The 26,298-nt window shown below is 39.3% G+C and overlaps 1 protein-coding gene and 1 pseudogene across 1 annotated transcript in view; one reads left to right on the top strand and one right to left on the bottom strand.

Annotated features, from left to right (window-relative positions):
* Positions 1–26,298, bottom strand: part of DZIP1 (DAZ interacting zinc finger protein 1) — a 70,941-nt gene that overhangs the window by 35,575 nt on the left and 9,068 nt on the right. The window contains exons 6-10 of the mRNA XM_037800224.1: positions 15,906–15,990; positions 12,942–13,066; positions 11,917–12,078; positions 8,597–8,734; positions 2,922–2,984 (exon numbers count right to left, since the gene is read on the bottom strand). Of these exons, the coding sequence (XP_037656152.1) occupies positions 2,922–2,984; positions 8,597–8,734; positions 11,917–12,078; positions 12,942–13,066; positions 15,906–15,990 (573 nt within the window). The remainder of the gene's footprint in view (positions 1–2,921; positions 2,985–8,596; positions 8,735–11,916; positions 12,079–12,941; positions 13,067–15,905; positions 15,991–26,298) is intronic.
* On the top strand, positions 5,597–7,967 carry LOC119507429 (annotated as a pseudogene).

The raw sequence follows: 26,298 nt of genomic DNA, 5'->3' as shown, positions 1-26,298 counted from the left end.
GGCTGGAGCACCGAGAACTTTAAAGAAGCAAGGATTAAAAATTACACCCTATACATAAGGAAATAAGAACTTGTCCCTAAATACCAATGTCACAAAGATGCTTTGAAAACTCACGGTAGTAACTCTAAAATTTAAACTATCTAGGAGCCAGTGGTTCAAACCATGGATCCAAATCAAAATTGCCCGGGTTTTTTTTTTTTGGGGGGGGGTTTGCCGGGGTTTTTTGTTTTTGTTTTTGTTTTTTCTCCAAATACACATGACCCAGACTTATCTACTGAATTGGAATCTCAGGGAGTGGAGCCCAGGCATGTGTATTTTTTTTTAATTCAAAGATATATTCCCATACCATGCATCATACAAAGCACACATTCAATTGTTCACAGTACCATTATATAGTTGTGCATTCATCACCAAAATTAATTTTTGAACATTTTCATTACGACACACACAAAATTAATAAGAATAAAAATTAAAGTGAAAAAGAACAATTAAAGTAAAAAAGAGCACTGGATGCCTTTTTTTTTTTGCCCCCATTTTTCTACTCATTCATCCATACACTGGACAAAGGGGAGTATGGTCCATATGGCTTTCGCAATCACACTGTCACCCCTCGTAAGCTACATTTTTATACAATCGTCTTCAAGATTCATGGGTTCTGGGTTGTAGTTTGATAGTTTCAGGTATTTACTGCTAGCTATTCCAATTCATTAGAACCTAAAAGGGGTTATCTATATAGGCATGTGTATTTTGCAAAAGATTCTCAGGTAATTCTGAAGATGCATCCCTGGTTAGAGCATCTCAAAGGAACGATATAGTTCTTACAAAAAAACAACTACCCTAAGTTGTCTCTGCCTACTCTCCTCCCCAGCTGCTATGTAATGGACCTGGGTAAGTGTCTGAGCCATGACAGTTGAGCAAGACAGCATGGTAGTTACAAGCATGGCCCTGGAATTAAGAGGATCTCGATTCAAATACCAGTGACCTTAGGCAAGATAGCATCTTTCAAGCTTCCATTTTCTTAGCTATAAAATGGATATAACGGCAATACCTACATCATAAAATTCTTAGAAGGATTAACTATATGGTAACTATAAATACCAATTCATTTCTAAACACTTTCATGAACCCAGTAGGGTGCTCTGTAAGAAAAAAAAAAGGCACTGACTGGGAAGAAATATGCATGATCAGTTCTGTGAACTGATACGGACGGCTCTAGCTCACCACCGCAAGAACCATATTAGTCCATTTTTGCATCTTTGTAACACAGAGGGACAACAGAGAACACTTCTTGCAGAACAGATCTGCTTATGGTACAGAAAAACTACCCACCATTCAGTGCTCCTAGGATCTTGCTCTTTGGCTGCAGATAAAACCTGTGGGGAGGTGAACACTACCTCCCTAACTATATGATGAATGCACAAGTAACAGCTCCCTGGGGTCCATAAGAAAACCTAGATGTAGTGTCCTTCCTATAGCAGAGCATGCTGATAACTACAGGCAACTCTTTTAATGCTACTTTTCAAACCCTACAATTAGCATTTCCTCATCTATAAAGACAAGGTTGAATGATCTCCTGTTAGATGTCTAACCATCTTCCACATTCATTCAGCAAGTATTTAACGAGTGCCAACCAGTTCAGGTACATTAGTGGGTGCTAGAAATACAGTGGAGAACTAAATAGAGATAGCCTTTCCCTCATAGGTCTAATGATCTGGTTGGAGAGACAGACAATAAATAAGTAAACAAATAAGGAAATTAATTAAAACAGTGATCAGAAATTAATTAAAACTGATCGGGGGAAGTGATGAAAATAACAAAAGGAGGGGACTACTTACTTAGACGGACTAGTCTCAGGTGACATGTAAAGCGAGGCCAGAGAAGGGTATGGTACCACAGGTAGAATTCTATGATAGCCTCCAAGATCAATAGCATATGGTAAAATAGAGAGACTTTGCATATGCAATTTGATTCCATAATTTGCTGGCTTTGAGTTAATGCAAAGGGAGATTATCCTGGGTTGGCCTGTCCTAATCAGGAGAGCCCTCTAAAAGAAGTCCCAGGTCCTTTGTGAAGGGAAAGCTTGGAAGCAGGAGAGAGGCTTTCCTGCTGGCCTTAAAGAAACCAACAGCCATGCTGTAAACTGCCTAAGGAGAGGGTGGCCTCTAGGAGCTGAGGGTCTCAATCCTACAGCCTCAAGGAAATGAATATCACCAACAACCTGAATGAGCTTGGAAGCAGACCCCATGGTCCAGATGAGAACACAGCTCAATGGAACCTTAACTGCAGTGTTGTGAGGTCCTGAGCAGGGGAACCAGCCAAGACGTGCCTGGACTCCTAACTCGTGAAAATGTGAGATGATAAATGTGTGTCATTTTAAGCCACTAAATTTGCAGTGAATTGCTACGCAGAACAGAATACAGAGAGGAAGGAGCCAGCCCTGTGAAGAGCAAGTGGAAGGGCCTCCCAGCAGTGAAAACCATGTGTGAAGAAGAGAAATATGTATTGAGCAATGAACCAGAGATTAAATAACTTATGATATATCCATAAGATCCTCAAATAGCCATTAAAAACCATGATTTCAAAGGATATTTAAAAACATAGGAAAATGCTTATAATAAAATAATAAGTGAAAAGTATATAAAGTTATAGATATAAAGCATAGTTCAAACTTTGTAAGACTATTTGGATGGGTTTCCATACTTAAAGAAATGCAAAATTTATAGCACAGAAAAAAAAAAAAGGCTGAAAGAAATTATATCAAAGTAGTAGCAGTGGTTATCTTTGGGTGTAGGAAATGTAAATAATTTTAATTTTTGTTATGAATTTCTCCACAAATTTTATTAACTTTATTATAAAGAAAAGAAAATATTCTTTTAAAATGTGACCCGCTTGCTTATAAGCCATTGGTTTCGTATTCTTACCCGACCCTTTTCTTTCTTGTGTTCTTGATGAAGGGCTTGAACTCGAGCTGTCCACTTGCTTTCCTACAAAATAGTAACATAAGAGTAATTTATGTGCAACTATAATTGAAATCCACTTAAAATGAAAGCTTCCTTTCTAATGGGTACCTATGAAACCAAACAATTTGGTCAAGTTTTGGTTGACATTTAAAACATATATACAATGAAATGTTTCAACACATTTGCACTTGTTTTAATCTTATACTCTATAGAATGCAGAGTCAGCAAACTTCTTTCTGTAGAGGGCCAGATAGTAAATATGAGCCGAAGACTCTGTCACAACTACTGGTAGTGGGAGAACAGCCGAAGACAATATGCAAATGAATTGGCATGGCTGTGTTCCAATAAAACTTTATTTACAAAAATAGGTGCCAGTTTGCCATCCCCTGCTCGTAGGGCTAAAAGGAAACACTAGAGTTTCTGAGTCCATGGGTTCTGAACTGGTGACAGACACAGCTCACAGGAAGGAAAAGAAAGAAATTTAGGTGGAATCTTAGGTTTTCATAACTGTGTTCTCCCATTCCTGAGATAAGCTGTGGTCTCCAACCTGCCAGAAGCAGTTAACTGTTCATGTCAGCACACAGTTCCTGGTCTCCTACCATGTACCAGGCACCTTGCTGGGCACCCACTAATGGCTCAGGAGAGGACTCAGAGACAGTTCCTGCTCTGTGGAGGAGGAAAGGTGGATATGTCTACTGGTATGCCAGTAGAGAATTTCCACATGATGTGTATGTGTTCAGGTCCTACTTGGTGGCCTACGGAAGTACAATTACCTGGGGATCTCTGAAAAAAGTGCCACCCCAGCTGAGGACTGATGTGAGAGGCCAAGTGAGGGGCTAGACTCTCCAACAGAAAGCGTACAGGAGGAAAACATGAGAGGAAAGCCTACCTTTTTAATCTTTTTTAAAGACAACATGTCTTTAAAAATTTGCTAGGAGGTGCATGGCAGGCAAAGGAGGCAGCAGCAGCACAAGCAAAGGCAGAGAGCAGGATGCCATGTTCTGGAACCATGAGCTTTTGGGTGCTGCTAGTGTCAGGGTAAAGGCAAAGAGTAGTGGGAGATGATGCAGGGTCTGGATCCTGAAGGCCCTCATATGCTAATTTAGGATACTGGACTTTATTCTGTTAAAAACTGGGAGCCACTCAATATACAAAGCTAAATGTATATGGGGGGTGGGGAATAGGGGAAGGATATGGGACTCCTGGCATTGGTGATGTTGTCTGACTCTTTATTCTACTTTAGGTTAATGCTATCTTTCCTTTTGTCGCCTTCTAGCTATCAAGTTTTGTGAGGTTTTTTGCTTGTTTGTTCTCTCTTTCTCTTTTCTTTTGCCTCTCTGCCTTCTTTGATTCTTCCTCTTTCTGGAAAAAACGGAGATTTCCTTATATAGAGAGTGGCAATGGTGATGAATACATAAATATATGACTATACAGGGAACCAACGATTGTTTACTTAGGATGGAATGTATGGTGTGTGAACACAACCATCTTAAAAGAAATGGGTTGATGAAGAAACCCTGACAGCATTATATTGAGTGAAATAAGACAGACACATAAAGGCAAATATTGCAGGATCTCACTGATATGAACTAAATATAATATGTAAACTCATAGACCCAAAATATAAGTTACCAGGATATAGAATGAGGCTAAAGAATGGGGAGCCATTGCTTATTATGAGCAGAATTTTCAACTAGGGTGAACTTAAATGTTTGGAAATGGACAGGGGTGATGGTAGCATGTTGTGAGAATAACTAACAGTGCTGAATGGTGCGTGAAGGTGGTGGAAAGGGTAAGATCAGAGTCATGCATATCACCAGAAGGAAAGCTGGAGGTTAAAAGATGGGAATGTATAAAACAGTGTATCTTGTGGTGGACAATGTCCGTGATTAACTGTACAACTATTAGAAATCTCTCTCATGAACTAGAACAAATGTATGACACTATAACTAGAAGTTAATAATAGATGGGCATATAGGGAAAAAATATATACCTATTGCAAACTATATACTACAGTTAGTAGTATTTTAACATTATTCCATCAACAGTAACAAATATACTATACCAAAACTATGAATCAATAATGGAGTGGGGCATGGTTAGGGGTATGGGAGGATCTGCATTTCCTTTTTTTGTCTCTATTTCTTTTCTAGAGTAATGAAAATGTTCTAAAAATTGAAAAAAAAATTGTGTTGATGGATGCACAGCTGTATGATGGTACCATGGGCAATTAATTGATTGTACACTTTGGATCTTTAAATAATTGTATGGTTTGTGAACAATCTCAATAAATAAATAAATAAATAAGTGTGTGTGTGTGTGTGTGTGTGTGTATACACACACACACATACATACATACACAAAACTGGGAGTCACTGAAGGATTTTAAACAGAACAGTGACATGGTCAGCCTGCCTGCAATACAGAAGGTGGATTTGGGGGAGGGAGGCAAGATGTGAGCAGCGGGGCAAGCAGCAGTGGCAGTAATCCATATTTCAAAAAGACACAACTTTTTAAATGACATATGCTTATTTATTTTTTAAAATCCTGAATTCATAAGTTTTAAAATTTGTGTCTCCCGATTAGAAAAAGAAAAAGTTCCCTAAACCAGTGTGGAAAAAAAAAAAATAGCCATGATGCTCGGTCCGGCCGGGAGTGGCAACTGCTGCTCCTGCAGGGCCGGCCGGCAGCTCTACACGCGCCGCGTCAGCGACCAACGTGCGCAGGTGAGACGCGGCCGCAGGCAGCCAGGAAGCGCGCAGCGGCCGCCGCGGCAGCGGGACAAGCGGGACTCCCGGCCCCACGCCATGGGGGCCCTGCTCGACCCCGCGCCCCAGGCAGGCGGCTCCGCGAAGAGCAGGAAAAGGAGAATAAGATTATTTGGAGCTATTTAACTTCACGGAAAAAAATAAGATTATATATTATTTCAACCTAGGTGGTCACTAACTGCTGAGAGAAAATCCAGCTTTGCACTTCAAGACTCAGTACATTGCCTATTCAGTTGTCTTAGGATAGCATGGTGCCATTTGGGCCTTTGCCCTCATGCCAGGAAAATTTGCCCATACAAGTGCTCAGTAAAGCAGGCTGTAGGATTACTCAAACACAGGAAAGAACATATTTTAACTGCTTAGTCCTTTGCCAGACCTAGATTCTTCTCTGGCATGAAAGGAACTATAGACTTTAATCCTCCACCCTTTTCTGATCTGCTTGTTGACTGAATGCCTGTTACAAAACAGTAGAAAATCACAAAACACCTGGGGTAGAAGATGTAAGAAAAACAACAGATGATTTTTAAAAAGTGATGAAAAATTTTGAATCTGGAGTTGAATTCACAGAGTTGCGGAAAACTGAGTGATTCCACAGGTGATATTGTTGACATAAAAGAAGAAATTAAAAGTGACTTTAAATTTAGAGTAAAACACTGAATTGCCCATAAACCTCACTCCAAAACCAAAACTTCAGATATTTCTGAAGCAGATTTTGCTACAAATGATGAAAAATCCAATTATTTGCTTGCTGAAGAGGAACTGTGGGCTCGACTTGACAAACCAAAGTGACAAGAAAAATTGCTCTGTGAACTTGATTGTAAGCCTGATTCTGGGATTGCAAAAGGAGAAGATACAACTTCTTCTGAAGAGGAAAAAGAAGATCAACACACAAACGGGAATGTGACTCATCAAGTAATAGACTCTTTTACTGCCAGTAGTTGTCTTAAGGATTTTACAAATTCAGAACTGTTCAGTGGTCAACTGAATAATCAGTTGAATTGTTCAGTGAATGGTTCACATCCCTATCTGAGTAATGAAGAAGATGATGATGATGATGATGATGGTGTTAATGAAAATGGGCATGATGCTTTAGGGGTTGGAGATAATTCTGTACCAACAATATATTTTTCTCATATTCTTGAACCTAAGAGGGTCTAAATAAATACTGGAAAAAAATACCATTTAAAAATTCAGTGAAAAGAAAGAAGCAGCCAAATGTAATCAAAGAACAGCTCTGGCAGTGGTCATTCTGCTCAGAAGCTGCCAACCATTAGGATTGCTGCTGACATTTACAGAATCTTTGTTGATGTTGTGAATGGAGACTATGTCCCTTGTAAATCAATCCTGAAGTCTAGAAGCAGAGAGAACAGTATCTGTAGTGACACCAGTGATGCTTTCGCTGGTACTGCTGAATTTGGTGATGGACAAGGAGTTCTGAGGAGTATGAGCTGTGAAGGAGCCACTCAGTGATACCAGTGAGAGCATTTTAGAACAACAAGAAAATCATCCAAAGAAACTTTTGCCCTTATCAGGAACAACTGAGGCTCCTCCTGGAACTGTAAAAGAAAAAGAATTTTTATCACCCTCCTTAACACCTCATCCAGCCATTGTTCAGCCTGTGCTACCCAATATTCCAGACTGAAAAGAACTTTTGTCACAAGAAACTACCAAGAGGATTTCAAAGTTTCAAGCTGCCAGACTGCAACAGAAAAACTAGGCTCTTTCTAGGAAATGGGAGATTACATCCTGAAACTTAGTTTTGCATTTGTTTAGAAAAATATAGCAAAATATGTTACATGTAGTTTGAAATAAGGGATCCTGAGTTAATATGACAGCAAGTTCTCTTACCCTTATCGGTGGTATTAAAATTAAATAAATGCTTGAATACTTTAATATTCAGCTTATTTTGTTAATTCCCTGAATACTGTCAACACCCTTGTCTAAGTTTGCCTTATGACAAGTGACAGCATTTTGAATTATTTTTCAAAGAATACTGTACTTATACATTGTTTTTGTGTTTCACTATAGGCAGTTTTGTACCAGCTCTGATGCTGTGCATACCATATGGAACATTTTAAAGAAGCTTTTAAAATTTCAAATCAATTCAACAATTATATTTCATTACTTGATTTAGCATTTTATAAGTACTTTTTTAAAAAAACCTACATATCTTGAAGGTTTTTCAGTTAGGTGGCTATTTAAAAACCTCTCCCCTTTGAATGTCATAGTATATCTCTAAGGCAGAAAGCTTACATGTACCCTATGAGAAAGTTTCTTTGATTATGGAAGAATGATATTTTGTAAAACTTTTTTTTCAAGTAAAAATTTTATGAAACTTGGTCTCTTAAAAAAAAATTGCCATGACAAAAATTTTATGAAACTTGGTCTCTTAAAAAAAAATTGCCATGACAAAGATGATGCTGATTACAGAGGTTCACTTCCAAATGGTTTTAATTATATCATATAAATGTAAAAGATCATTGGTTTGCCAGTGTAGCTGTATACCTAAGCTCTAAAAATCAAGTTAGTGCTACAGTATGCCTTTCAATGCCTTTTGGAAGTGAGATCTACATCTGAAATATGAAAAACAAACACTATGGTAATGCTAGCCAATTCAAACAGACCGTGTTAAAAAAATGAAACAATTTTGCCGACTGTATTTTAAAGACAGAACTCTATCCATATCTGTCAATCAACAAACATTTATTGAACATCTATTATGAATTACACATGTTTTAGGAGGCAAGAAAAAACTAGTCACCCTTATGGTCGCTGAAAGAAACATTTTTTTCTGTAAATTACACCCTAAATTACATCAATTAGAAAAGTTAAGGTACCTTACTGCAGTTATCACCCAATTTCACATACCTGACTATCAAGAAGTTGCATCACATTTTGGAAATCCTGAGGATACTGAGGACGGTCTTCTTTAAACTCATGTGCATCTTTTAATGTGCCTATGTTTGACTTGATCTGCATATTGGACTTCTGTATTTCTGACAATTGCTATAAAATAAAATTTGAAATTACGGATACAAACGTGTATACTTTTGTAAGACTGAAACAAAAAATAAAGTTAGGGAGCATGTAGCCATATTTTAAATCTAACTCTCCTACTGGAAGCTCATTTTGTTTCTCCTACATCTCCTTTCAAGAGGTTTTCCTGTTTATTTCTACTGCTTTCTAGTCTCTCCAACAGAAAGATTACAGGAGGAAAATACAAGAGGAAAACCTACCTTTCTAATCTCAGAGAACGTGTCTTTAAAAATGTGATGGGCAAGTAACAGTTGTCAGAAACAGAGGAACTGGGTGCAGCTGATTCTCAAGTTAAATAAGACAATATAGTGAAGAGGCCGACACTGTCCAGGGAACACATCAGTGAATACATCTGGGACATAACATTTTAATTTTACCCTTTGCTTATTATATTATTCCCAAAGTTACTGGTGGTAAAAACTCTCAGGGAGCCAAAAAATACAAATATGTTAACTTCAAACACAAAAGGGCAAAGGAACATAACTGTCTACTCCTTAAGTGTGGGATGGACTTGGTGATTTCCTTCTAAAAGTACAGATTGGAAAGAAAGAGGTGGGGGAAGAGAGTAGCTTTGCATTGGAACCCGACAAACACTATTTCAGGCAAGTAATCAGGGTCAACATCAACAGACATAAACCATGCAGACAATATGACCCCTTGATATTATGTGATGAGAATGACGATTCCTCCCAAAAGTCCATAAACCCATTTCTGATCATGAGGACAACATAAGACAAATTCCAGTAGAGGGGTATCCTACAAAATACCTGACCATCATCAAGGTCATCAAAAACAAGGAAAGTCTGAAAAACTGTTACAGCCAAGAGGAGCCTAAGGAGACATGACAACTAAATGTAATGTGGGAACCTGGATGGGATGCTAGGACAGAAAAAAGATATTTAAAAAACTAAGGAAATCTGAATAAAGTCTGGATTTGACTTAATATTAATGTACCAATATTGGTTTATTAATAGTAACAAACATACCATATTAATGTAAGATGTTGATAATAGGGGAAGTTGTGTGTGGAGTGAGAGTGTTACTTGGGAACTCATAAATCTAAAATTGTTACAAAAAAATAAAAATCTATTGATTAAAAACAAAACTTCTCTGTAGCCAAAAAGGGGAATATTATTCAGCTATAAAAAGAATGAAGTATTGACACAGACACATGTGACAACACAGAGGAACCTTAAAAAATTATTGCTGAAAAAGCCAGGCACAAAAGACAACATATTATAAGTCCATCTAAGTAATATGTCCAGAATAAGCAAATTCATAGAAAAAAAAGGCAGATTAGTCATTGCCTAAGGCTGGGGAGGATCAGGGAAAATGGGGAGTGGCTGCTAATGGTTTTCTTTCTGGGGGAATGAAGATTGTGGTGATGGCTTTAGAGAGTTCGGTGAAAATACTAAAAAACATTGAATTATATACTTTAAATGGGTGATTTGTATGATATGTGAATTATATCTCAATCAAGCTGTTAAAAAAAAAGGTAGGAGTAGTGAAAAAATATCTTGTATAATTATTCTGGCAGAAGGGACAGGACCATGGAGGGAATCCCAAGCAAAACAACTGTAACTGGCAGCTTATCACTGAGGAGAGAGTGTGACTTTGACGGAGAAGACTTAAGCCAGCCTTGAAATTGTTTAGTATCAAAATCCACTTCTGTGGGTAGTATACTCCCACTTTGAGAAGGTACCCCAAAGGAAAAGATCCCCTGGGGTATGGATGGTGAAAGAAACCAGTGGTTGAGAAACTGCTGCCAGGAATTCTGATGCTTAGAAAGAACAGGAGCCATGGAGAGGTGATTTGGGGATAACTGAACCAAGAGGAAGTTGGCTGAAGGAAGCTCTACAAAGAAGAGACCATGAGCCATTCAAAATTATGTCCTCTCAACTTTTACTTGAAAATTTCAAGTTAAGGAAAAGTTGAAAGAAAATGAACACTCATTTCACCTTCACCAACTGTTAACCTTGTGCCATATTTGCTTTATAAAGATATGATAGGGGTCAGCAAACATTTCTGCAAAAGGCCAGTGAGTAAACATTTTCAGCTTTGCAAGCCACATCAGGTCTCTGTCACAACTATTCACTCAAAAGTACCACAGACAACATGTAACCAAATGAGCATGACTGTTTTCCTTAATAAAACTTTACCCATGGACCCTGAAATTTGAACTCCATATAATTTTCACATGTCACAAAATTGTCTTCCTTGGATTTTTTAATCAAACATTAAAAAACGTAAAAACCATTCTTAGCTCACGGGCCATACAAAAAGAGGTAGCATGCCAGATGTGGTCCACGAACAGGTGATGGTTTACTGACCCTAAGCTAGAGTTTAAAGAGTTTCAGAAACGGTATTTCAAAAATATCCTTCTATTTTAGATTACAAACTTACTGGCCCCTAGAGGGAGCTCAAGGATTTTCCCTCCTCTTCCTTCCTTACATTTTCCCAAGGATGACTCAGGGTCAAACCCCCAGGAGCACAGAGGGATTCTCAGCCGGAAGACACTGACTGATGGGCGGCTTTCCGAGGGAGGAGCTTTCACAGAGAATGAGGGGCCCACCCAGCTGAGCTTGTTTCTTTCACCCATGCACATCACCGAGTCAGTGTGGCCCAGGGCTTCGCCCACAGAGGAAGGGGCTCATTTAGCCACATCCTGCTTGCTGCAGACCCCCGTCCCCTTTACCAGCCAGGCCTGGGACTAGGGTGGGGGCCTGGCAAAGGCTCTCACTCTGGCTTTCTGGGCCTGCTGCCTTCTCCCACACAGGGGATCTGGGTCAGCCTTTCCAGGCACGACAGTGGCAAGTTTTGAAATTCAGGCAGGGGGTTATGTTTTAAGGCTATCTAAACCTAACCATTTAAGGAATAAAAGACCTCTCTGTGATCCGCCCACATGCCCCCTAGGAGTGTTCTGTGCTGGTGTTAGGGGCCAAAGCCCCTGCTCTCAACAACATGCCTTCTCTGACTTGCTCTGTCTTCTGTATGTCATGCTCCCTCAAGCCTCTCAGAGAGGAGGGGTGTCTGGACAAGGGCACAATAAAACAATGTCTGGATCCTCTGGTCAAAATGCCATGCTAAACACCACCTCCCAAGGTCACACTGAGCACTACCAACACTGTGAGAACTTCCAGTGTAATACTTACATATTCTAATGCTGAATTCTTGGAAGTTAGTTCTTTAAACTCCTTCATAAACATCTCCTTGACTTTTTCCATCTCATCAACTAGTTTCTCCTTTTCTTCTTCTTTCCATCTATCAAACAACTTCAGAAATTCTTCCTCTTTTGTTTTTTGCATTTCATACTCCTGAAATGATTTTAGTACATGGCTTTAAAGTACTGTATGAATGAAGTTCATGGATGAACCTTGAAAACATTAGTGCTGAGTGAATTAAGCCAGACGTGAAAGGATCAATACTGTAAGAGGTCACTTATATGAAATAGCTAGAAATAGCAAATTCTCAGAGACAGAAAATAGATTAGTGGTTACCAGGGGGTGGGGGGGGGGAACAGGGAGTTTTTGCTTGGTAGGTGTAGAGTGTAAATAAAAATTCTAAAAAACAAAAGTCTGACAAAAGAGAACTTTCTATTTCTTTTATTTTTCAGGATCCACACATCATAGCTAATAATTCTTTCTTTGAATTTTATGGTATGTGAATTATGTCAATAATTTAAAAAAATGCAAGCATCTGTCTGAAGAATATAAAAAATGGAACATTACTTCAGTGATCAGGTATCTCAGACCAGGAAAGGAGTTCTCTTAAGATACAAAAGAAACTAACTTGTAAAAATAAGGAACATTGAAGTGACAGATAAGCAAGGAATTGGACATCTGGGATGGCTGGCAGAGGCTGGTAATGAAAAACTAACTTTATTTTGACATACTTCTGTAGGTGGGGCATTTTGGGTTAAAGTCTTTGCTAGAAACATATCCTTCTGCATCACTGAAGGACATGGTTTTTTAAGCTTTAAATCTTCAAAAATTTGAGCAGAACTATATTTCCAATGATGTGCTTTGTTGGCTAAGATACTAAACAGTAGATTGGCAATATATAGAATCACATTTTATCTAGTTAAATGTCCTCTGTTTCTTAGCATCCTTGTGTTTAATTTAATTAAACACAGATAATTATAATTAAAATAGCACTGATTCAGAATTTAGAATCATACCTTAGAGAATCTGACCGCATGTGCATGCTGTGCCGCCTCTAACTGAGATTTGGTGAGCTGCAGCTGTTCCTTCAATATGTTGATTTCATCCTGGAGCTTATCGGTCTGCACCTTTTTCTTATACTCTGTTGCAACAGAAATATCTTGTTAAAACTCCATTTCTTGTGCAACATATCTGAAAATTTACGGGGCATGGTCCTATTGATAACAGAAAGGAAACTGTTCTTACTTGGGATATGCATTACTTTTTTTCATGTCATCTGAGCCATTTTTGCTGTCATGTTTATTTGGAGCCCTTCCTATCACTGGGCACTGAATAGTTTTGGCAGAATTCTTTCAGCCCGTGTTGCGGCTGGATTCTCCTATAGAGACAGTGTGAGAGAACTCCACCCAGAGAGCAGTAATGGTGACAAGGAATGATCACTACTGCTTTGACCCAGTGGCACTCTGGTCTCTCTGGAGATACCTGTCTCAATCAGAGAAGGGAAGCAACACCTATGACCACCATCCTGAAATCTCTATGGTCTCCCACTGAGCTCTGCTGAGAAACCCCATCAGTGAACCCTGTTAATCCAAGCAAAGGGCTGACACATGGAATACTAACTTGGACCACAACCTGTTAACTAGGGCAAAAATGAGGTACTGAGAATTGGAAAAGGAAGCAATAAGTGAAGGGAAGAATACTTATGTACATGTACTTACATGCAGATGTACACATGACTGAATGGATATGCATGTGTCTGTGAGTGTAGACATGAAAGGTATGGAAACCAAAGTAGAGAGTCAGAATCGCAAAGATGACCTGAAGAAATAATACTCATTTCAGAGATTGAAATACCCTCTGAAACGAGTATGAGACAGAGTAAGATACTGAAACAGAAGAGAAAGAAGGTCAGTTTCATACTGAAGAATGTTAGATTAAAATATTCAATCTTTCTAATTTTTCCAATATATTGTTAAATTGTATCAGTGGTCCTGTGGATTAATAAATAGATTTTTACACTGTTTAAATTGTTTTTCAAAGCTTAGTTAGCTATTTCCTAAATAAATCTATTTACCTGCAATGGGCAGGAATGGAAAGACTGGCCCCAAATGGGGGGAATACAGCCACTGTGTAATACCTAGAAGCACACACATCTAGAGACTTACAACATAAGATCACAGTGAGAGTTTCTGTGGGTTTGATCACGTAGAGAAAAAGACCTTACATTCTTTGCTTCTGAGAACATTTAAATGGTAGGAAACCTGGTTCCCTGGTAAGCCAGCAAATCTCCTCCCTCTCTTGCTTCTTCAATTTCCCCCTCCATGTACTGGTTAACTCCTATCAATATACAAATACGTCTTAATATCTCCCACATCAAATAAAACAAAAAATTCCTTTTGGCCCCCATCTCCCTCCAGATAATGACTCTTGTCTCTGCTTCCCTTTCCAGCAAAAGTTAATGAAATAAGATTTATATTTGTTATGGCCCCTTCCTCGCCTCTAATTCTCAGCTCAGCTCACTGTTTGGGCATTCGTCCCCACCAATCCACTGAAGCTGCTCGTGTCAAGCTCACTGGCAACTTCTATCATGACAAACCCAAGAGTCAACTGTCAGTCTTCATCTTACTCTGTGCCTTTGATGCAACTCACCACTGCCTCACTGAGACACGTCTTCCCCTTGGTTTTCATGACACACTTTCCTGGTTTCTCTCCTGCCTAGTCACTATCAATCTCTTGAGTAGTTATCAATCTCTTGCTTTTTCTGAACTCCTAGTACTGGGAGAGCCTCGGGGCTGGAACTCTGCCACATCTCTTCTCTGTCTTAGTGACCTCATCCAGCCCTGATCACTCCTGTGACTTCCAAATTTGTATGTCCAGCCTGGGCCCCTCCCCAGAGCTCCAGATCGCCAACATCTCCACACTTGCATGTCTACTACATGTATGACTCAAATTTAACCGTGGCCAACACAAACTCTCTCAATTTTCCTTCCTCCCTCAACCTGCTTCCCACTCAGCTCTTAATCTCAATGAACATCACTACCATTCACCCAAATGTATGGGACAAAAACCCAGGATCATCTTTGTTTCATCTCTTCCTTTCACACCGAATCATATCTCTGCGATCTCTGTGTGTGAAACATATCCTCTATATCTCCACTTCTCCCGCTCTTCCCTGGCACCACCTTGGTCCAACCTGCCATCTTTTCTGGCCTAGGCTACTGGGTCAGCCTCCTCACTCTTCCAACAGCTTCCTCCTTGCCCCCTACAGTCTATTCTACACCTGCAGCTAGCGGAGTCATTTTAAAGTACAAACTGAATCATGCCCCTCCCCTACTTAAAATCCTCCAGTGGCTTCCCATTGTGCATACAAGAGCATCCACATCCCTGCACAGGGCGCCATCAAGACCCCATGTGATCTGGCCCCTACTCTCCAACCTCATCACTCACCATTACCTGGCTCACTCCACTCCACCAGCCTTCTTTCTGTATCTCAAAGATGCCACACTGCCTCTCCTGCACAATTAGTGCTCCCCTTGTTTGGGATATTCTTCTCCCAGATTTTCACAAGGCTGGGACCTCCTCACCATTTAGGTCTCTAATCATCACCTCCCTGGAGAGGCCCTTCACTGACCCCTCAATGGAGTCACTCTCCATCCTATTCTTCTGCTTTATCTTCTTCAATGCATTTGCCACCATTTGAAAAGAAGTATTAATTTATTCGGTTTTAGTATCTCCTACGCCCTTCCCATTAGACTCAAGAGAGCAGAACTTTCTTATGTTTGCTGCTATATCCCAGTCCCCAGCGCAGTGCATGGCACATAGTAGGGGCTCAATATTCACTTAAAGAAGGAACGAAGAGTCTGACATTTTCTTTTAAAAGGACTGAGATATGCACAGGATAATGTTCCAGTGAAAAAAAAAAACAAAACAAACCAATATCAGAAAGAAAATAGCTATTTGAAATAGAGTTCATTACTTACCAAGGTGAGAATCTTCAGGATGGCGGCGTTGAATATGACTTTGCAGGAAAGCTTGGTTCATAAAAGCCTTGTCACAAAAATGACACTGAAAAGGAGAGAGCAATATATACAAGTGTCCGTAGTGAGTGTTCTTCCATCTAATTTCAATTAAAATTCAGGTACCTGACCCTTCCACTTGGGGGCTTTCCCCTGAAAAGATACCATACTGGCAAGTGACACTGAAAGCCTGACAAATGTAAAACAGGGCGTTCTTCCCAAACTGAACACAGGCTGTGTCTTGCCAGTTGAAGCACTTCACCGGGCTACCTGGAACTCCTCTTGCTGCTCCCCTCTTTGCCTGGTGGTTCCCACTCTGTCGCCAACAACTTGTTCAAGATGCTCCAGCACTGCTGGCCCTCTTCCTGTCCCTCAAGCCTGCCAGACTTGTTTCTACTTCAGGGCCTTTGCTAGCTGCTCCAGATCTTCACATGGCTTGCTCCTTATTGACATTTAAGATCCCAGTTTAAATTCAGCAGGTATTAATTGAACCCCTTCTGCACTGAGGATGAATGGCATGTCCTCAGTGGAGTCTTCCCTGATGATCCTCATGTCAATCATTGTCAGTGACACCTTTAATTTTCATCATATCACTAATTAATATTTTCATATTTATTTACTTCACTTGTTTATTGTCTCCTCCCCAAATCCCTCTAGATCCTAAAATGTAAGCTTCTTGAGAGCAGGGACTCTGTTTCTCTTATTCATAGCTTTATCCCCAGAACCTAGCTTTAATAAATGACTGAATGACAAGTTCACAGAAATGTTGCTATATTAGGTTATTTTCTTGGGGTAGAGTAGGAACATGTTGAAAGTAAAGTAGTTATCTTAGGTTAGTTGTCTTTTTCTTACTCCCTTGTTATGGTTTGTTTGAAATGTTTTTTCACTGCATTTAAAAAAAAATTTTTTAATATAGTCGATTAAAAAAAAAGTTAATTTAAAAAAAAACAATAAAAAAAATATGCAGAGCCCCCTTGAGGAGCTTGTGGAGAATGCAGGGGTGTTGGGCTCCCCCACCTCAATGGTTGCTGATGTGCTCACAGACCACTGGCGGTTTGATGGGCTCAGTCCTCTACCACAGGACTTGCCCTTGGGAAGACTGTTGCTACAAAGGAGAGGCTAGGCCTCCCTATAATTGTGCCTAAGAGCCTCCTCCCAAATGCCTCTGTGTGGCCCTCTCTCTCTAGCTAAGCCAACATGGCAGGTGAAATCACTCCCTCCACCCCCCATGTGGGATCTGATACCCAGGGGAGTGAATCTCCCTGGCAACGTGGAATATGACTCCTGGGGAGGAATCTAGACCCAGCATCGTGGGATGGAGAACATCTTCTTGACCAAAAGGGGGATGTGAAAGGAAATGAAATAAGCTTCAGTGACAGAGAGATTCTAAAAGGAGCTGAGAGGTCACTCGGGTGGGCACTCTTACGCACAATAGAGACAACCCTTTTTAGGTTCTAAAGAATTGGAATAGCTAGCAGTAAATACCTGAAACTATCAAACTACAACCCAGAACCCATGAATCTTGAAGACAATTGTATAAAAATGTAGCTTATGAGGGGTGACAAAGTGATTGAGAAAGCCATATGGACCACACTCCCCTTTGTTTAGTTTATGGATGGATGAGTAGAAAAATGGGGGAAGGAAGGAAAAAAAAAAAGGGCACCCAGTTTTCTTTTTTGCTTTAATTGTTCTTTTTTCACTTTCATTTTTATTCCTGTTGTTCTTGTGTGTGTGGTAGTGAAAGTGTCAAAAATTAATTTTGGTGATGAATGTACAACTATATAATGGTACTGTAAACAATTAAATGTAAACTTTGTTTTGTATGACTGCATGGTATATGAATAGATCTCAATAAAATGAATAAAAAATAAAAAATAAAAAAATAAATGACTGAATGAATGTTTGGAAATATTTGGTCTACTAAAATGGATTTACCAATAAAAAAATTAATTCATTTCACTGAATTAATTCATTCATATTTCTGTTTTTCCACTTTAACAATGTTTAATAAGCAAAAAATCTATATCCTCACTTACACGTCACTCTGTAGTTCATCCTGGGTATTGTATATTCATTCGTAAATATTTCAGAATGCATGTCTAAAAGTTAAGGGCTTTTAAAAATACAACCATATATACAACTATATGAACAACTATAATACCATTATTCCACCTTAAAACATGAAAATTCTTTAATATTAACAGATATCTAACTATTGCTTATTTTTTCCCCAATACTACCCATAATGTATTAGAAAAATTTTTAGTGTCAATCAGAATCCAAATAAGGCCCATATCCTGCAACTAGCTGTTACGTCTCTCAATCAGTTAATTCTATTGTCTGTAGGGTCCCCTACATCTCCCTTTTTTCCCCTGTAATTGTTCTGTTGAAAGACCTGAACAGCTATCCTGCAGTTTCTCTCAGTCTGGATTTTGCTGTTTTCATGCCCTTTGTGTCATTTAACATGTTCTTCTGTTCACTATATTGCCTTCTTTTTAATTGATATAATCACACCTGGACTTCAGGTTCTGGCTTCCCAGAAAACAAACAGTTATGGCATATATCTTGGCATTGCATTTCAGAAAATCTGTCACCCATCTTTTCAGCTGCCTCTGCTCATGATAGCTGCTTTGTTCCATGCAGAGTCACTGAGAGGACTCCCCAAACTGATCCAGTGTAAATACAGGTTCCATGGCTCTACAGCCCTGGAGAAAGGAAAGGCTGGGGAAGTCATGCTGTCCTGGCTCCCAACCCAGGTCCCACCCCCAGCCTGACAGACTGAATTCCAGTACACACATCCACTCATTGTCAGAAGACATTCTAAAAGTTGTCCCCTCTTACACATGCTCTTCCAACACCCCACACCATCTAGAAGTCACCCCTACTATATCAGGGAAAATATAACCTCTCAGCAAGGCTGCCCAAAGATGGGTAAGATGAAAGAAATGGCATGGTGATGATGAAAAGGATGTAAACACATCACCCCATCAGAAGGAGGAGGAGGGGAATAGAGGGAGGGAAGGTGGGAGGGAGAGAAGGAAGGAAGGAAGGAAGGCAGGAAGAAAGGCAGGAAGGAAGGCAGGCAGGCAAGGAGGAAGGAAGGGAAGAAGGAAGATGGGGGAAGAGGAGAGGAGGAAAGAGAGGGACAGAGGATGACAGGAAAGTTGAGAGAGGGAGAGAGAAGAAAGAGGACAGAGAGGGAGAGTGGGAGAGAAGGGGAAGAGGGAGAAATGAACAAGGCAGGCAAAGACAAAGATTCAGGGAGAAATAAATAAAGGGAAAAAAAGATATTCTTCACCAACAGAACAGAAGAACGTGAATTCTATAAAAACAAGATGACTGAAAACGAAACAAACCAGAATGAGTTGAAAAAAGTGGGAAAATACAAAAAAGTAAAATAAAACCCAAAATCATCTTCACAAAACAAATAAATTTTTAAAATCTAGGAATAAAAGAGAGAGCATTGAAAACTGCATTACACACTAAAGGAAAGACTGGGTCAGCTTTAGCTCTAGCAGTTACTTCAGCTACTGGAGTTCCCTGCTATGAAAGGAAAGACAGGTAATTTATCACAATGTAGATAAAGGGGACAGAGATTAAAAAGCAATTAGGGAGGATCCAAGACGGCAGATTATGAGAGACAGAGCAAAATTCTCTGTGAAAAACACTAGATATAGGACAGAAAGGGCTCCAGAACAGCAGTTCCAGGGTTCCACCAGCTGGGCAGTGACTTCTACACCCATAGTGGGTGTGTTCAAAACAGGTGAGTGTTCGGCCCAGAAAGCTGCCGGGCAACGGGCGGCTGGAGCCAGTGGACGGCGCAGCAGGAAGTAGCCTTCCATGCCCTGGGCACCCTCCTCACTACCTGGCGTGGGTGATAACCCTTCAGAGACCCGCAGCCAAGAGGCCCTGGGCTAGAGACTACAGGTTGCAGCAGGCAGACAAAGGCAGAAAGGCAGGCAGCTATCCATGCCCCAAACAGCCATCTTTGCAGCTGGCGGAAAGACAACCCTTCACAGCCTTGCAGCCAAGAGCTTCCTTGAGGGAACTCAGGATTCAGTGGGCTTGTGACGGTATCCACTCTTCCTATACAGAAGCCTGCGGTATGCACAGCCTAGAGGCAAAGGTGCCACATAGAAGTGCCAGGAGCCTTCCCCCAATCCCAGGGACTCGTGGGAGCATGGCAGAGAGGCACTGTGGGGCATCTGAGCTGAAATGTGAGACGTGCAGCTCTACAGCCTGAGTACTCCACCCACAGCATCGGGAACTACCAAGACCACTGTGTCCTGAAGCGGACTCCCTGACAAACTGCACAGGGCATGCCCTCCACCCACAGGGCTGGTGGTCCCCAGTGCACATGGAAAATTGGTGCACTGACTGGACCTCCACATGGTTTGAACCCCTATTCAGTGCATAGACGAAGTTGGGGAGAACTGGCTTGAGGGTAATAGGTAGTTCAGGAGCGCCGTCTACTGGTAGGTCAGGTAGAGTGCCATCCACCAAGCTGTAGCTCTGCCAAACTATAGATAAATGTTCAAATAATCCCGCATATCCGAAAAGAACCTACCAAGATAAGCAAATGCCAAGAGGAGAAACCAACAGAAAATTATACAGCATATTAAGAAAGCAGAAGATATGGATAACCCAAATGTCCAAAATTAAAAAGCCAGAGGAGACAAAGAACCTGGAGCAATTAATTGAAGAAGTACACACAAACATTAACATCATGGCTCAGGTATAAAGGACATGAAGAAGACCCTTGAAGAGCATGAAGAAGAATTTGCAAGAGTAAATAAAATAGCAGAACTTATGGAAATAACACATACTGTTGATCAAATTAAAAAGATTCTTGAGACACATAACACCAGATCTGAAGAGGCAGAGGAATGAATTAGTGAACTCGGTGATGGAAAGTGAAAGCACAAAAGAACAAATGGTGAAAAAATTTTAAAAATTTGAAATGGATCTCAGGAAAATGAAGGACAACATAAATCACACAAATATAAGAATCATTGGTGTTCCAGAAGGGGAAGAGGTAAGTAAAGGACTAGGAAGAGTATTTGAAGACATTGTTGGGGAAAATTTCCCAAACTGACTAAACAACATAAATAAGCAAATTAAAGATGCCCAACGAACTCCAAATGGAAAAATCCAAATAAACCCACTCTGAGACATTCTGATCAGATTATCAAATGCTGAAGAGAAGGAGCAAGTTCTGAAAGGAGCAAAAGAAAAGTGATTCACAAGGGAAACAATATAAGCCTAAGTATGGACTACTCGGCGGACACCATGGAGGCGAGAAGGCAGTGGTATGACATATCTAAAATTCTGATAGACAAAAACTGCCAGACAGGAATTCTTTATCAAGCAAAGCTCTCCTTCAAAATTAAGGGGGAGCTTAAAATTTTCACAGACAAACAAATGCTGAGAACTTATTAACAAGAGACCTGCCCTACAAAAAATACTAAAGGGAGCTCTACCAGCTGAAAAAACAGAAAGGAGAGGGAGGTCTGGAGAAAGGCACAGAACTGAAGAGTTTTAGTAAGGGTACCTTAAAGGAAATAGAGAGAGGGGAAAAAATACATCTGACAAATAAAAACCAAAGGATAAGATGGCTGATTCAAGAACTGCCTTCACAGTAATAACACTGAATGTGAATGGATTAAACTCCCCAATTAAAAGATAGAAATTGGCAGAATGGATTAAAAAAAATATGAACCATCAATGTTGTTTACAAGAGACTCATCTTAGACACAGCAACACAAAGAAATTGAAAGTGAAAGGATGGAAAAAAAAATTCCATGCAAGCTATATACAAAAGAAAGCAGGGGTAGCAATACTAATTACAGATAAAATAGACTTTAAATGCAAGGATGTCATAAGAGACAAAGAAGGGCACTACACCAATAAAAGGGACAATTCACCAAGAAGAAATAACAATCATAAATGTTTATACACCCAATTAAGATGCTCCAAAGTACATGAAACAAACATTGGCAAACCTGAAGGAAGCAATTGATGTTTCCACAATAATTGTGGGAGACTTCAATACACCACTCTCTTCTATAGATAGATCAACCAGACAGAGGACCAATAAGGAAATGGAGAGCCAAACAATGTAACAAACTAATTAGAATTAATAGACATATATAAAGCATTACATCCCATATTACCAGGATACACGTTCTTCTCTAGTGCTCATGGAAATTTCTCCAAGATAGATCATATGCCGGCATAAAACAAGCTTCAACAAATTTAAAAAGATTTAAATTATTCAAAGCACATTCTCTGACCAAAATGGAATGCAACTAGAAGTGAATAACCATCAAAGATCTAGAACATTCAAATATCTGGAGGTTACACAACACACTCCTAAACACTCAGTGGGTCAAAGAAGAAATTGCAAGAGAAATTTCTAAATATCTAGAGATGAATGAAAATGAGAACACAACATATCAAAACCTATGGGATACAGCAAAGGAGTATTGAGGGGGGAGTTTATAGCTCTAAACGCATACATTAAAAAGGAAGAAACAGCTAAAATCAGAGAACTAATGGAACATGATAAAATGATCAGCAAACTAATCCTAAAGCAAGTAGAAGAAAAGAAATAACAAGGATTAAAGAAGAAATAAATTATATGAAGAACAAAAAATATAGACAGAATAAATAAAACCAAAAGTTGGTTCTTTGAGAAGCTCAACAAGACTGACAAACCCTTAGCTAGACTGACAAAATCAAAAAGAGAGAAGACCCAAATAAACAAAATAATAAATGAAAGAGGGGACATTACTGCGGATCTTGAAGAAATTTTAAAATCCTAAGAGGATACTATGAACAACTGTACGCCAACAAACTAGAGAATGTAGAGGAAATGGATAATTTCCTGGAAACACATGAACAACCTAGACTGACCCAAGAAGAAACAGAAGACCTCAACAAACCAATCACAAGCAAAGAGATCCAATCAGTCATCAAAAAGCTTCCTACAAATAAAAGCCCAGGGCCAGATGGCTTCACATGGGACTTCTACCAAACTTTCTAAAAAGAACTGACACCATTCCTACTTAAACACTTTCAAAAATTAAAGAAAATGGAACACTACCTAACTCATTTTATGAAGTCAACATCACTCTAATACCAAAACCAGATGAAGATGCTACAAGAAAGGAAAACTACAGGCCAATCTCCCTAACGAATAAAGATGCAAAAATTCTCAACAAAATACTTGCAAAGCGAATCCAAAGACACATTAAAAAAATCATACACCATGACCAAGCGGGGTTCATCCCAGGCATGCAAAGGTTGTTCACATTAGAAAATCAATCAATGTAATACAACACATTAACAAATCAAAAGGGAAAAATCAAATGATTGCCTCAATAGATGCTGAAAAAACATTCAAAAAACGTCAGCATTCTTTTTTGGTAAAAACATTACAAAAGATAGGAATTGAAGGAAACTTCCACAATATGATAAAGGGCATATATGAAAAACCTACAGCCAGAAGAGTACTCAATGGTGAGAGACTAAAAGCCTTCCCTCCAAGATCAGGAACGAGACAAGGATGCCCACTATCACTACCATTATTCAATATTGTGCTAGAAGTTCTACCCAGAGCAATCCAGCAAGACAAAGAAGTAAAAGGCATCCAAATTGGAAAGGAAGAGGTAAAACTGTCATTATTTGCAGATGATTTCATCTTATATTTGGAAAACCCAGAGAAATCGCTGACACAGCTACTTGAGCTAATAAATTTAGCAAAGTGGTGGGATACAAGATTAATGCACATAAGTCAGTAATGTTCCTATACACTAGAAATGACCTAACTGAAGAGACACTCAAGAGAGTCCATTCACAATGGCTACTAAAAAAGTTAAGTACCTAGGAATAAACTTAAGCAAGGATGTAAAAGAGCTCTACACAGAAAATTATATAACTTTACTAAAAGAAATAAAAGGGAACCTAAAGAGATGGAAAGATATTCCATGTCCATGGATAGGGAGGCTAAACATCACTAAGATGTCAATCCTACCCAAACTGCTCTATAGATAAATGCAATTCCAATCAAAATTCCAATAAACTACTCTGCAGACTTGGAAAAGCTAGTTATCAAATTTATTTGGAAGGAAAAGGGGCCTCAAATTGATAAAAACATTCTAATAATAATTATAATAATAAAACCCAAGTGGGAGGACTTATACTCCCTGACTTTGAAGCCTACTATAAAGCCACAGAAGTCAAAACAGCATGGTATTGGCACAAAGACAGACATATTGATCAATGGAATTGAACTGAGAATTCAGAAACAGACCCCCAAATCTACAGTCAACTGATTTTTGATAAGGCCCTCAAATCCACTGAACTGGGGCAGAACACTCTCTTCAACAAATGAGGCTGGGAGAACTGGATATCCATATGGAAAAGAATGAAAGAGGGCCCCTACCTCACACCCTATACAAAAATGAACTAAAAGTGGATCAAAGACCCTAATATAAGAGACAGTACCATAAAACTCCTAGAAGATAATGTAGGGAAACATCTTCAAGACCTAGTATTAGGAGGTAGCTTCTTAGGCCTTACAACCAAAGCACAAGTAACAAAAGAAAAAATAGATAAATGGGAGCTCCTGAAAATCAAAAGCTTCTGTACCTCAAAGAAATTTGTCAAAAAAGATGAAGAGGCAGCCAACGTAATGGGAGAAAATATTTGGAAACCATGTATCTGCTAAGAGATTGACATTTTGCATATATAAAGAAATCTTACAACTCAATGACAATAGTACAAACAGCCCAATTATAAAATGGGCAAAAGATATGAAAAGAAATTTCTCTGAAGAGGAAATCCAAATGGCTAAAAACCACATGAAAAAATGTTCATCTTCACTAGCTGTTAGGGAGATGCAAATCAGGACCACAATGAGATCATTTCACACCAATTAAGAATGGCTGCCATTAAACAAACAGGAAAGTACAAATGCTGGAGAGGATGTGGAGAAATTGGAACTCTTATTCATTGCTGGTGGGACTATATAATGGTACAGCCACTATGGAAGACAGTTTAGCGTTTCCTCAGAAAACTAGATATTGAAATAACCTACAATCCAGCAATTTCGCTTCTTGGTATATACCCAAAAAATCTGAAAGCAGTGACACAAACAGACATTTGCACATCAGTGTTCATGGCAGCATTTTCATAATTGCCAAGAGATGGAAACAATCCAAATGTCCTTCAACAGATGAGTGGATAAACAAAATGTGGTATATACATATGATGGAATACAATGCGGCAGTAAGAAGGAATGAAGTCATGAAACATATGACAACATGGATGTAACCTGAAGACAATGCTGAGTGAAATAAGCCAGACACAAAAGGAGAGATATTGTATGTTATACCAATATGAACTCCTTGAAAAATGTAAAAAAAGTGTCTTATAATGTAGAATATAGGGGACCTAGAGATAGATAGAAGCTAGTGAAGGGGAAATGATAATCTAATACGTACAGATATAATAATGTGGGCGAACTCAATGGTATGGGAATGGTCAGGTGTGACTGTGATTCATTAATGGGATTATAAGTATCAGTAACACACTGAAGGAAAGTATATTCATAAATGGTTGTTTAAAGGCATGTAACTCACAGAGTAGCATCCCAAAATTAAGTGTTAGCATGCTATACTTAGAAGGTATGACACTGGTGCAGAAAGTTAACAACAGACTGGTATATGGAAAAACTACCCATTACATATTATACACTATATTTAATAGGAATATCTTTCCAACACTACAGTAATACTAGGGATGAATGATTAGCAACTGATAAGAGCTCTGTGATGTTTTATGTTATGATAATTGTTTAAAGTTGACAGTGATGATGACTGTACAACTAAGTGAAGATAATGTAAAAACTGACCATTTATCATGGGATATAATATATATTAAGTAAAAATTAGGAATCCACTACTTAATAAATCAAGCCCTCGATCTGAGGCTTGCTCTTGTGAAACTTAGGCTGAGCCGTCCTATAATTATGCCTACGAGGCACCTGCAGGGAACCTCTTTTGTTGCTCAGATGTAGCCTTTCTCTCTCTAAGCCCAATCTGGCAAATAAATTCATTAACTGCCCCACCACCACCACCACATACACAAGGGACATGACTCCCAAGGAAATGAATCTCCCTGGTGACGTAGGACATGATCCCAGGAATGAACCTGGCCCTGGCAGGAAGAGATTGAAAATGCCTACTTGACCAAAAGGGGGAAAAAGAAAGGCAACAAGCTGAGGTTACAGTGGCTGAGAGATCCCAAATAGAGTCGAGAGGCTATCCTGGAGGTTTTTCTTATGCAAGCTCCA

Source organism: Choloepus didactylus, chromosome 12 (assembly GCF_015220235.1).
Source record: "Choloepus didactylus isolate mChoDid1 chromosome 12, mChoDid1.pri, whole genome shotgun sequence".
NCBI lineage: Eukaryota > Metazoa > Chordata > Mammalia > Pilosa > Megalonychidae > Choloepus > Choloepus didactylus.
Note: the sequence above shows the minus strand (reverse complement) of the source record. Positions and strands in the feature narration are given on the sequence as shown.